The following is a 13,973-nucleotide window of genomic DNA, read 5'->3' as shown; positions in this document are numbered from 1 at the left end:
GACCAGAAACAGGAGGCCCCACGTCCGAGCTCCCCAACTCTGCTTCCTCATCGGAAGACGTGTCGGTAGGATTGAGGAGGCCCTCGAAGTATTCCCCCCACCGACTCACGACGTCCCTAGTTGAAGTCAGCAGAGCCCCGCCCTCACCATACACGGTGTTGACGGTGCACCAATTTCCCCCCCTGAGCCGCCGGATGGTGGACCAGAAACTCCTCGAGGCCGTCCGGAAATCATTCTCCATGGCCTCCCCGAACTCCTCCCAAGCCCGAGTTTTTGCCTCAGCAACCGCCGAGGCCGCGTTCCGCTTGGCCTGTCGGTACCCATCAGCTGCTTCCAGAGTCCCACTGGCCAAAAAGGCCCGATAGGACTCCTTCTTCAGCTTGACGGCTTCCCTCACTACTGGTGTCCACCAGCGGGTTCGGGAGTTTCCGCCACGACAGGTACCGACCACCTTACGGCCACAGCTCCGGTCAACAATGGAGGCACGGAACATGGCCCATTCGGGCTCAATGTCCCCCACCTCCCCCGGGACATGGTTGAAGCTCTGCCGGAGGTGGGAGTTGAAACTCCTCCTTACAGGGGATTCCGCCAGCCGTTCCCAACAGACCCTCACAATACGTTTGGGCCTGCCAGGTCTGACCGGCTTCCTCCCCCACCAGCGGAGCCAGCTCACCACCAGGTGGTGATCAGTTGACAGCTCCGCCCCTCTCTTCACCCGAGTGTCCAGGACATACGGCCGCAAGTCCGACGATACAACCACAAAGTCGATCATCGAGCTGCGGCCTAGGGTGTCCTGGTGCCAAGTGCACATATGGACACCCTTATGCCTGAACATGGTGTTCGTTATGGACAGTCCATGACGAGCACAGAAGTCCAACAACAAAACACCACTCTGATTCAGATCGGGGGGGCCGTTCCTCCCAATCACGCCCCTCCAGGTCTCACTGTCATTGCCCACGTGAGCATTGAAGTCCCCCAGCAGGACGAGGGAGTCTCCCGGAGGAGCACTCTCCAGTGCCTCCTCCAGGGACTCCAAAAAGGGTGGGTACTCTGAACTGCCGTTCGGTGCATAAGCACAAACAACAGTCAGGACCCGTCCCCACACCCTAAGGCGGAGGGAGGCTACCCTCTCGTCTACCGGGGTAAACCCCAATGTACAGGCGCACAGCCGGGGGGCAATAAGTATGCCCACACCTGCTCTACGCCTCTCACCACGGGCAACTCCAGAGTGGAAGAGAGTCATACCTCTCTCGAGGAGGCTGGTTCCGGAGCCCAAGCCATGCGTCGAGGTGAGTCCGACTATATCTAGCCGGAACCGCTCAGCCTCGCGCACCAGCTCAGGCTCCTTCCCCAGCAGAGAGGTGACGTTCCACGTCCCAAGAGCCAGCTTCAGTAGCCGAGGATCATACCGCCAAGGTCTCCGCTTAATTCATGACACATATAAATGGAATTAGATTTTTTTCTGTAAAACACTGGCCATTATAACCTACATCAAAATATCTTAAGTCAATAAGAGTGAGTCATATGGGCAATGTCCCCTGTCATAAAGTTATTTCATATCACAAAATCAGAATCAGTATCTGATAACACATTTTTTTTATGTATGAAATACCTTACAGACGTGTCTATTTTTGAGCAAACCAGCAAATTAGATATCTGACAATACAAAACACTTAATAAGGAAAAAATAAAACCCCTCGTTTTATAAAGCAATCATTGAAGTGCAACTTTGCTTGCCTTGTCTAAAAAACCCAAATACACAATACATTATACCATACTACTATACTATACCAAATAATTGGTATTGTAAAAAGCTTAGTTGTTAAATGTACTGCACGGTCACCTCATATTGCACCAAGTCTGACAGTTGATCCAGTGTCTGACCTGTAAGTAAATTCCTCTGCCCCCCTGAAACTGACACTCAACAGAAAAGGATGATGTAAGTGCCTGTTCAGGATGGGGAAGATAACCTGTCTAACATCAATTGAGCACCGTAAAGTAGGAAACAGCAACCTCATCTTTTAGGTTACCAGACACTCCCAATGCAATGGCCAAGAACACATTAAATATTTACATTTGATGACCAAGAGAAAAACAAGGCCTCCAGCATGAGTTAAGCATAAATTTGCAAGTTATTTCTTTGCAACATGAAGGCTGCTTACGTCTTAAATCCCAGATTAAACCCAGAGACGGTGTACAGAAGAATGGCAGCGGTACGTCATCTGTGCACCAACTGGCTGTTTTCTGGAGCAAGGAGTCCGGTCTGGTGGCTCTCATCTGGACTCCATCACGTTGCATGTCCCCAGGCAGGCAGACTGGCATCCCTGTACCAGGCCTTTTTCTTTATTAAAGCCTCGGCCTCCTCTGACCCAGCACACACAGATCGAGCCCCAGGGAACACAGACAGAGACACACACATGGTTCCCATAGGTCACATTGGTTGTTTGTGTGTTGTGCGTTTAATTACCTGATAGACCACATATGGATATGAGCTTAAGTAACTCAGAGTGAGGTGCTTTTCTCTGTAAAACATCTGCTTAATAATAGTGTACCAAAAGGGAGGGGCTAATATACTCACAATGAGGCCAAGCAAAATCAGAGACACATGACATGAATAAGGTGAATTTCCATTGTTCAACTTGCTTGTGTGATACAGTATGTAGCAATAGATTGCACTGTACTTCAGAAATAAACCAGTTATACCTGGGGAAAAAATGCAGAGACTAAGCTGGGTGTGGATCCACTTAGAATGTTAGTTTCAGTTTTGACCCTCTGTTTGCAATGTGCCTTCTATGTAGAAATAAATCCATCATAAACAATTAGACAAATTCATTCAAAATATATGCCATAAGTTTCAGTGTGCGTCATTTAGGGCATGAATACAATATGATTTTTGTAACAAATTTTTAACATTTGTGCAGAATCCTGTGAAAGTTAAATTTACTGTCCTCTTAGGGCCCTTGAGAGTCAGGGATGTCTTAAGTATCAGCGAATGTCTGTCCTTTCATTTAGTGGCAGTTCCTCAGCCTTGATGGACCCCATCTTTTTTTTCCCCCCCAAAAAAAGTCAATTTCTCTTACATGGCAGCATATTACAATTCTGCTGCCATGATGCTGGACACGACAAGGAAAAAAAAAAGAACAAGTGAAAGAAGCCAGTGATAGGTCAATCTGATAGTCTGTGCTCCAGGGTAGTGAATGAGCTCTTCAAGCTAAAATGACTTAAACATGACTTGATGCAAGATGTTTTAATGTATGGCTATTAAAAGCATAAATGTACGAAACAATTCAAATGATTTGTTAATTCAAACCGAAATACAGGTTTCTGAATAATCTAAACACAATAAAACACTCCTGAGCCGGCCAGAATTATCATTCTGTTAGATAGTAAAAACAACTAAAATAACCTGACATTAAAATAATCCTGCATTATTTATATTTTTATTTCCAACTCTACTGAATAACATGTAGACTAAGTATGACCGGCTGTGCCCTGTAGTGGGATCATCCAGCTCTTACAATTCACTGGTTTTAGATTATGTTTAGGGGGCATGGTTTGTGGGTGTGGCCTGTAAAGAAACATGATAAATCAATTGGATTGCAGTTGTATTGTCCATCTCCATCCTCTTGCAAGTCGCAGTGAAAGGGCTACTATAGACTACTTCCTTCTCCTCTAGGCTTCCTCAGGCATCGATCACACATCCTGGTTGGCAGGTGGATGTCATCTTTGCAGTCTGTTCAAGAGCTTTAATCTTTGCTCAGATGCCAGCATTGTGGGGAGACACAGTCAGGGTCCCTTTGCCTGAGCTGGCTCTGTATCAGTTAGTGTACATGAACCTGTGGTTTATGGCCATCTTAGTTCGATCATAGATGTCAATTTTGCTTAATTTTTTGTTGTTCAACATGATGTTCAACAACCTTGGATCTCCGTAAGCATTACTGTGAATGTAATTTATTTAGGTTGCAAGGTGACTCACAAGAGTCATAAAATACAACAGTAATTTCAAGGTCAAGAATGCAAATAAACTGATTGAGTAATTCATACAACAAAATGTCAGTCAACACAGATTTGTTGATAAATCTCTAATGGTGGGAGTTCCTGTCAAACTGTGACTCCAAAGCAAAGTGAGCCTGAATTATATTGGTATTTGAAAGAAAACTGTTTCCAATACCAAAAAATGATCTTACTCGCTTACAGTAAACCTATATTTCCAGTGCTTTGCCCAAAGCTCTGCAAAACTACATTTAGCTGTAAGCTGTCATCATTTTTTTTGTCTACACACTAAATAACAACTTGTGGCATCATTTCAACTTAGGTCACAACTGCTAATCAACATTAATTTAACAAAAAAAAAACAACGGTCTCACAACTTCATTTGTGTGGAAAAAGAAGAGACTTTTCTTTGTGAAAAATCACAAGGTTGTGGTTCGTAACATGAATGCTTCAGATCCCATGGGCATGCACTGCCTGGAGAGGTTGACCATGACAGAAAATCCTAAACTGTGTCATGTGAGCAAAAAGGGTATAGAAAAAAAGCCTTGCGAGAGTGTGAATCTACAAAACAAAAAACGAGTTCCTTCTGCATAAAAATACTAAGCCAGAAACATGTAAAAGCATAACAATCGTCCTTTAAAGACTTTATAAGCTTTAAAAAAGCTTATACACAGAAATTTCTGGTATTTAACTTTTAGCCAGTGTTGTGATTGTGTTTTTGTTTTTGAGAATCATGCAAGATCACAGCTTGAGGGCAGGATCAGAGAGCTCATTTATCCATTCTATTGTCTCCAGTCTTGAACTGAAAAGCAATTCAAGGGGATAGATCTATAAAGATACAGTAAAAGCTAAAGCTGCGGAGCGAGGCTGGAGGTGATTTATCCTCATGCCCTTCAAATCTCACTTATATTGGAGAAATACAAAGGCATGGATATGTTACAAAAAAATTGCACCTTGGCCTGCAAATCCTGCAAATCTCATGTGTCCGTCAGCATCATTTCAAGCCTCCATTATTCTGAGACACCAACAGAGGACATTACAGCTTGGTGGAAAAGGTACTTGTAAGACCACAAAGTGAATCTACACACTTTTAGACTGCTCTGCACAGTTTAAACTGTACAGTTTATGAGAGTTATGCCTACAATAGGAAGCTGTTCTTACTTGTTAGCTAATCATCTGTGTGCTCTTAGACTGCCTTTTGAAAGCATAGAGCTTCAGGTTGACATAGTTTACTTCAAAAGAAAAATACAAAAAAAACACGAAATCCTATTTTTAAAAAGGTATTTGAAATCGATACTTTACATACCACCAAAAATATTTGTACAAATATATTAGGAATATAACGTTTAAACAAGGAGAAAGTACTTTATTCTAAGAAACTTAGATTTAGACGGAACAACTCAAAGTGGTTCATTTTTTGTAGTATTAAGTTGAGGTGATCTCAGTTTTGTAAATAGATGTTCACAACTGTTTCTCACAATTATTTCTGTATCACTAATCAATCAAAGGGAAACCTTCCCTTCCCAGCTTTGTGTCCTCTGCACATATTCAGGTTATCACAGTGGGAAGGGACACTGCAAAGGAAGCACTGATAAGATTGTTTTGTTTGCATCTCCAGATAAAGCCATGCGAAGACCAGAGTTAAGACCAGGCTTCTGCTCTGGCTGTAGATCGTTGACAGACATTAAAGCAGGCACTAAAAACTAGGACTTAAGGAAAGGAAAGCACGGAACAGGACAGATGCTGACATTTGAAACGGAAGAGGAGGGGGGAGTAGATAAGACTGCCAGTGGTGAGTTTTTTCTTTATCACACTGGATTGTTAAAAATGTCACTACATGGTCCTTGATCGCACAGTCACTGCACATATTGCACACTGATGTTTAGTCTGCCACAACATTGTCCATCCTGCGCCTGCCTTGCCCTGAGGAGCAGAGACTCTCATTGGCTGATAGCCACTCAGACACCTGAGTCACAGAGGAAGGCAGAGGTCTGGTGAGTGAAACAGGAGAGCGTCATTGCATTACAGCATAGCAAGAGAGATAACATACTGCGATAAAATGGCCTGGGGGGCCTTAGCAAGATGGCAGTGATACGGTAGCATCCAGACTTGAACCGGTAAAGGTAACTTAATATGATTTTTATCTGTAGGGATACAGGAGAACGGTCAAGATTATCATGTTTTAATTAATCTATTTCAATATGTAATACTTATCTCTTGCAAACTCAAACAAAGAAACACTGAAGATGTATCAGATAATAAATGTATATATAAATTAAATATATATACATGAAATACTAAGTGGAAAATACAACTAGATCTTATTTTGGCAATCAGACACATGAAAACCCATAAAGCAATCATCAGAACAGGCAGCAGCTGTAGGAGAGATCATTTACTATCAGACTGCTTCTTCCTGTCCACTACATCTACAAAGATAAACCCTGTTATCACTTCTCACCCACTCTCAAAAGTAAGATTTCCTTGTATGTAGGCATACTGACACACACACACACACACACATGCAGGGCAGTACTTGCTCCCATATGTGAGACGGGAAGTTCAGCAAAGGAGGGAGGGATCAAGTAACTATTAGCAGCACCACACAGCTCCACACAACTCACAGTCATTTTCTGTGATCACTCTGCAGGTGAAGAATACTCAAATCAAGCAAGGGGCACGCACAACGCTGACTCTGACTACTGAGACCTCCCTAGACGTTGTTGCTGCGTGAAGGTGGAGTCATTTGGAAGAGAGATGAGGGGAAAACAAGAGGAGCCGCACAACCAAAGAGGACAGATGGATTGTCTGACATGCGCCTGGATTGACCAACATTCCTATTTAAGTCTTGAATCCTGTTTTTGCTCTTCAGAGTAGAATCTGAAAATGCTTTTGAGCACATGTGGAGTCTATTAGGTTTCATGCAGGTAGATGGTAGGGTGTAGCATTTTTTATTTCACTGGAACTGAAGGATTTGTCCAGTTTTTGGCAACTTCTCTCTTTGGATACCGAGAAATTGTCTTTTTTTTTTACATGCTTTTTTTGTTTGTGTCCATAACTTGCCTGGATGTACAAGACTTTGGAGCAGCCAAGAATAACATTTAGAATATCACGAACAATCTCGTGAAAAACTGAAGTGATTGTTTTTAATCTTTTACTGAAGACTGCCTGATAACTTCCTGAAACCTTTCAACCTTTTGAGAAGAGAACTGAATCTGAGAGTATCAGCTTTAAACACAGAGACTCATTGGAAAGCTATAACAAGATGAAAAAAAATTAAAAAAAAACAATTCAGTGGAAAATCTTCGAATTTCATGCAGGTGCTGGTTGATTTGGACTCTGCAGGGGAACCATCTAACCCCGTCTGGACTGTGGAGGGCTTCCCTCCCTGCCCTCCCAGTCAATCCTCGCCCCCAGCAGCATGTCCCAGGCTCTGAGGCTGCCTCTAGTCCTCCTCACAGCACACTACCATGATCAGATGGACTGCTGGAGGGAGTAAGGCTGCCATTGCCTCGTTTTGCTCCAGGCCTGGGTTAGACGCTCGCTCTGGCTCTAGGGGAAGCTCCAGACAAAGGCCACCAGTACTGCTTTCCTCCCTGACTTTTCCTGTTCTGGTTACCCTGGTAGTTTTCTCCTTGTTCTTACCCAAGACTGCCTGCCATCAGCTCAGCAGAGACAGACTGAGGCCTGTTGACCCGCAAACTCCCAGGGTCCCAGTAAATATTTCAGAATCTGAGCTGATCTTTACAACCAGGGCCACCAGGGGCCCCCGGAGTCGGACTGGAGGACCACAGGGTAGGCATGTGCGCAGCTACAATCACCTACAAGGGGACGTACGGAGGAGAAAGCTGTTCTCTTTCCAGAAGTTTTTCCTGAGGATCGATAAGAATGGAAAAGTTAATGGAACCAAGAGCAAGGATGACCCTTTCAGTAAGTAACTCTCAGAGTAGATTGATGTGTAAAAGTTGATGAAGAGAAGACACCCTAAAGATGATCTGTGGAGGCTCTAAAGGTTGATAGTGACTCTACGATATCCTCGTTTGGACTAAAACCTGACAGTCAATTTTAAACTGTCAGTATAGACTCAAGATTTTTAAACTCAACAGGCCAAAATTATATATAAAAAAACAGGTTGATTCCTTTTATATGTTTGATTATTCTCTATTTAAGAAATCAACGGCACTTATTTGAGAATAAGAAATTAAGTAAAAGAAAAGTAAAGAAATTTACTCTTTACCAAAAATGCGACTTAACAGCAACATAAAGTAAAGATTTAGCATTTAACCCTAGTAGTTGCCCCGGAGTAAATTCAAATGAAAAATATAACTTTAGTTAGCCCATTGGTTGGTAGTTTGGAGGAAGCATTCCCACCTTGAGTTGTCTTTTTGTTTTAAACCAGACATCTCGCTGATATCTCTCCTGTCCAAACACTCAGCACAATGATGGTAGCTCTCAGATGGTTTAAAAAGGAGCAGGAGCAGATAACTTGGCCATTATCAGACAGTCTTCACAGCCCAGGGTAAACAGCGATGATAACAGCCACAGAAGAACAGGGCTGGGGCTGGGGGAGGATATGAATGTCAGTCTCACATTGATGCTTTAAGGCCTTTTCTGCCACTCTGTCTCTGTTACTCCCTAACTCTCCCACTCAGATTGCCCCCTTGCCAGCAAGCAAGCAAATTGCATACCTTCAGTCACATATCAGACGTTTGTTTGACGTTTTCACTCAGAGAAACATGTCTTTAAAGTGATTATATGTTGTTTGTTTCAGTGTATCAGTCAGTAAAATAGCATTCTCATTTGTCTCCCGGCATCCCCGCCGAACTACGTGTGTGTGCCTATCAGCCACCAGGCACTCACATTCTCCAGTGGGTGTGTGATCCTATAGTAGGCAACAATGACACATGGTAACATATTTCTACATGCACACTTTTAAGCATCTAAGTTATAGTTGTATTATTCCTTTCTCCCCTATTCTCCCTGCTTCTCAGTCGCATAGTATGTGTGTGGAAGCTTGAATGCTTAACTTGGGCGAGTGAAACCACACATTGAATCAAAGTGACTTGAGCAAAACGGGATTGCGACGCAGAATATCAGGAGAGATGTTTGTTTTGACAAGGTCGTGGCAGAAGCAGCTTTATTTCCTGACCATATTACAAAGTGATGTCTTTACCTCTCTCGCTACATGTACCGGTGGTTTATTTTAAGTTGTGAAGAGGCACAAGGAAGTCAGACTCACCATTCAGAGTGGTGGTGGGAATTTGTTCTGAAGTTTATCATTGTTTGAAAAAGGATTTACTCCTCTTCCTGTTTAATTTTTACGAACTCACAAATTCACATTTCAGGGGTTTGTGGCCATTTTTCAAAGGTCATTTGGTATTTGCACAGAATTGAGCATCGGGGAAAGAGGTGAAAGGGTGATTCTCTAGAGGTACAAGTTCATGAATGGCACGGCTGAACATCTTTGTGGCCACATCAAAGCCGTGCATCTTCAGTATCAATGGTGGTGCCATCAAAAAGATGTGTCCTAAGGGGGTCTGGGGACACTGTGTGTGGATTATGTGCTTCCATATCAGGTTCACATGGTAAAGGATACTACACAACAGCAGCTTCAGTCTTTGCTCTGGTCCCTGGGGCTAGACATGATCCCTGAACTGACGTCCTTTGTAGACCCCTGATGGTCCCTTGAAGTGACATAATATCAAGTTTTTCTGCAATGGCTGAACGATCTTTTTCTGGCTTGGACATAACAAAGAAAATACAATTCTTATTATAAATCAATCGTTGCATGTATTATTTGCTGTTAAAGAGCTACATGCAATGTGCAGGATTTGGTTTTTGGTGCTGTATGTGGCCCTGAAAGGACTCTGTTACAAAGCCAGCATCCAGCCTCCCACAGATTTATGGGGATGCCAGTGTAAAACTGTCCCACATGGCTTTCCAGCCCGCCAGGGGCCTGTGCTGAGGTTACAGAGAGGCAGCGAGAGAAGGAAGAAGACAATCTTTAGTCAGCCAAGTAGCTATCTGCTTGGCCTAAATGCCCAATTAAAATATCTATGATTCACAGCGAGTTCTTTTAACTTTCTAGACAACTAATAGCTCTGAATTATGAGTGAAATATTGCCAAATCGAAGTCTGGAAAGGGATTGTGTGTGTTCGTGTATTTGTGTGATGCAGGCCATGTGTGCAAGACACTTGTGAACGTGGCTCAAGAAGTGTGTATATATGGCTACTTTTTGTGAATGTGCATCCTTGTGCACATTCATCTTCCCTAATCAAAGCAGTTGCCTTTTGCTGGAGGGAAAAAAAAAAAACACTGGCTTCTGGCTGGATCTCCCTGCAAATATTATCATTGTGGTCTTTATCAAGTGTTAATGCACTATATCCTGATTTACACCTCATTCCACTTCATTTTGCTACATGGGAAATGGTACCAATCAAATCTTATATACTTATCATATCTGCTCTTATCTGTGCAGGCCAGGGCAAGAGTGAGAAACAATAATGCCACAAGCTGCAAAGCACATGCCTTTTTGGCATCCCACTGTGGAAAAACCACCTTTAATTCTCACTGGCATCATGTTCGTCCATTTCACAACCAGCACACCATTTACTGTTGTAACTCCAAACAGAGCGTATCAAATAAGCCACACATTAGGAAAAAGCAACCAGCATGCAGAAGAAGAAGAAAAAAGGACTCTCAAACAGCTGAGCAAGGTTGGCTCCCTTTAAGCAACTTTTTACATTTGGGTCCTGCAACATGTTTACCATATAAAACACTGTTGTCATAGTTTGAGGTGTAATCTAGGGGAAGTTAAATGCAGAACATATTTTCTGTTATGCCATGTTCCAATTCTCACAGCCATAAGCTCATTACTCTCCACTTGTGTGTCAAGCTGAGTATTGAGCCATTCAGCAGAGTACCGTGAACTAAGATATTGTAGTTTCACAGCCAGGTATGCTGTGCACGTTGTATGCAAGTGCATATTCACCTGCTACCACTATGTCTGTGTGTGTGCGTGTGTGCATTAAAGCGTGTGCATGTGTGTATATACAACCTGTCTCGCCCCTGCCTCCGGTGGCTGACTTTGATCAGTGATCATTACAGCCTTTCTAATCCTCACTCCACCCCCAGTCTCACTGTCATGGCTCCTCTGTCCTCCTCTGTTCTCCCTCCTTTCATCCCTCCCATGTTTACAGAGCAGCCAAAGACTGCCATAGATTGTCTTACATCCTCACTCCATACCTGACATCCGATCCCTTACAGAAACCAGCTCCTCTCAGATCTTCAATGGCCGTCGTGTCACAGTCCCCACCACCGCCTTGCAGCCTTAGACCTCACTGCCCTGAGGTGCTACCGTTTGAACTAGAAATTGATACAGTCAGGACCTCACGGACGAGAAGAGAAGCTGCTGTATATTTAAGAGGGGGATTGTTCTTTTTGGGGCACACCTGCATCCTCCACTGTCCACTTATGTGCAAGACCGCCAGCCTCATAGCCCCCCCCCCCTCCCAGCCGGAGAGTGGGGCTGACAGTAGAGCAGGGTGCCACACAAACAGCCATCAGACACAGAAACGGCTACAGATCTGATCAAAGGATGTCTTTGGCTCACTGGAGTTCACGCCCCCGCGCTGAAGTGTGTGAGTGTGTGTCTGTGAGTGCATACACATGCGTGCTTATCGAGATAGAATAACGACAGCTCACAGGAAGTGGGGAAAGGAAGTCAGGGAGGGCGGCATGAAATCAAACATGTCATGGGAACCAGCAGGGTTCACTTACAAACACACATCACCAAAAGACGAGATAAGTGGGTTCTGTGGTCAAAGGACACATTAGGAAGTTATATTTCTCTGACCTCTGGAACTGAGACCACACAAATAACCATAGCTGTCTGCAGGAAAAACATGCGCTTGTTAACCAAGGCATAAATTAACCCGTCTAATAGCCTATGAGAAACCTGAATTATTTGTATAGGAACTTAGAAGCCTAAATACCAAACAGAATATAAACAACGTCTGTGGAATTCACCTATTAATTTTCCAAGAAAATGACCTGTGCAGCTGGAATCTGTTACACAGGTGTAGGCTGTAAAGTCACTTTAAAATATCACAGAAATGAGAAATGTGCTCAAGAATAATTGTAAGCTTACAAAGAATTCCCACACATTCCCACACATAGATTCCTGAAATCAAATGCAAAATGTTGCAAGTCATTATGCTCTAACTAATGTCTGTAAAAATTGGATTTATCCTGGTCTTTATATGAACATGTTGACAGCTTGTGGCATTTAACAGAGTGTGAATTCTTCTATACACTGAAGCAACTGCAGTGAGAGTTATTCATCATCCATACTTGACATAAATTGGACACTTATAATGTTTATTCTGAATGTTGATGCATACTGATTTAACCCTCTTTTTGCTGAATCCTAGGTATTCTGGAAATCACATCTGTGGAGGTGGGAGTGGTGGCCATCAAAGGGCTGAACAGCAACTACTATCTGGCTATCAGCAGGAAAGGAGAGCTATATGGAGCGGTTAGTATCCAAGTCAGAGGTCATACTGGATGCTCCAGATAGAAAGATAGTTTTAGATTCTCCTGTCGTTATCTTAGGCAGCTGCTATATTTTCTCCTGTAGCTACTACATCTACTCCGAACCACAAATAGGCCTGTGCACACATGTGAACCTCTGGGAGAGCAATGCAGTTTCCTGCAGATATCCTCAATGATCTGCACTATTATCTACACAAGCAGACAAATCATATTGTTCAATGTAGATTAAGGTGTAATAAAGAAAAACAATATAACTGCACAAGAAAATGATGTGTAGCTTGCCTTAACCTCACATTTTGGGTTTACGACACTGAAACATGATACCTACTGTTTTTCCAGAGAGACTTTGGCATTGACTGCAAACTGAAGGAGCGGATTGAGGAGAATGGCTACAACACTTATGCATCAGCCGAGTGGAAGAACAAGAAGCGGCAGATGTTTGTGGGTCTAAATGTCCACGGGAGGCCGATGAGAGGAAAGAAAACCCGCAGGAAGAACACAGCCACCCACTTCCTTCCAATCATGGTGTGAACTTGGGAGCCCACCTGGAGTGGGAGTAGATACATATACAGCACTGGACAGAGAGGTTTTCAATACTGAGCTATAGTACTGAAATAAAGACATGCATCGGGAAATCTCTCATTTTGAAAAAAGGCACTAACACTGTTCAAAAACATATGGTCATATATGCTTTGATTGAGATTGTGTACGTTCATTGGGTAGGAGAAGGTGATCTGTGTTTTAAGTGGCACCGAATGCAAAGTTTATTCTTTTATTATCGTGCCAAACAGTTTGCAGCTGCAGTATGTGTGTAATGTGGATAACACAGCGGGCACAATCCCAGCTAAAGAACTGTAGAAGAATCTAAAGGTGTTATTTATAATCGAGATTCTCCAGTAAGACATGGAACACAATATGGCTAAGCTGAAGGAAATGATTGGTCAGATTATCATGAGAGCATTGAATATTAGAGGATACAACACATTTAAAGCAAATGTTTGATACATAACCACTGTGTTTTGACTGAATTGTAATGATTTATTTATTTTGTGAGATATTTAACTGGAAGGAACACCAGCATTCCTTTGCATTCTACTTTTTATAGGATCTCTATCATGTGAAAATAAAATTACCATTTTCTCTTCTGCAACACAGTGGGTCTTTTTTTTTAATCTACATACCACAGACTGAGTGAACTGCAGGAAAAATGGAAAGTTTTAGCACATGTGAGAAACGCTGGCAAATGTTCAGGTCATGGTGGGTCTATTCTTATCTGAGTCTGTGAGTTAGGGAGGGACAAAAGGCAACCATTAATGCCTAGCCAGATATTCCATGTGGGAACCATTGCACTAATGATTAGTACCCAAAACAAACGGGAAACAAACCACAGCAAAATAGGTGGGAGGCAACTTCCCTGGTATGACCT

At 43.0% G+C, this 13,973-nt stretch overlaps 1 protein-coding gene across 1 annotated transcript; it reads left to right on the top strand.

The window, feature by feature from the left end:
* Window positions 1–6,825: 6,825 nt before the first annotated feature.
* fgf10b (fibroblast growth factor 10b) lies at window positions 6,826–13,643 on the top strand. Its single transcript, XM_075468976.1, has 3 exons — window positions 6,826–7,923; window positions 12,427–12,530; window positions 12,887–13,643. The coding sequence occupies exons 1-3, from the start codon at window positions 7,464–7,466 to the stop codon at window positions 13,076–13,078; spliced, it is 756 nt and encodes a 251-aa protein (XP_075325091.1). The 5' UTR covers window positions 6,826–7,463; the 3' UTR covers window positions 13,079–13,643.
* The last annotated feature ends 330 nt before the right edge of the window (window positions 13,644–13,973 follow it).

The sequence above is a fragment of the Odontesthes bonariensis genome, chromosome 6 (assembly GCF_027942865.1).
Source record: "Odontesthes bonariensis isolate fOdoBon6 chromosome 6, fOdoBon6.hap1, whole genome shotgun sequence".
Taxonomy (NCBI): domain Eukaryota; kingdom Metazoa; phylum Chordata; class Actinopteri; order Atheriniformes; family Atherinopsidae; genus Odontesthes; species Odontesthes bonariensis.
This window is presented reverse-complemented; position numbering and strand designations above follow the sequence as displayed.

Coding starts and splice junctions, on each gene's coding strand:
- fgf10b (XM_075468976.1), top strand. CDS start 7,464: ATGATCAGATGGACTGCTGGAGGGAGTAAGGCTGCCATTGCCTCGTTT. Junction 7,924..12,426: donor GAGCAAGGATGACCCTTTCA/GTAAGTAACTCT, acceptor GCTGAATCCTAG/GTATTCTGGAAATCACATCT. Junction 12,531..12,886: donor AAGGAGAGCTATATGGAGCG/GTTAGTATCCAA, acceptor CTGTTTTTCCAG/AGAGACTTTGGCATTGACTG.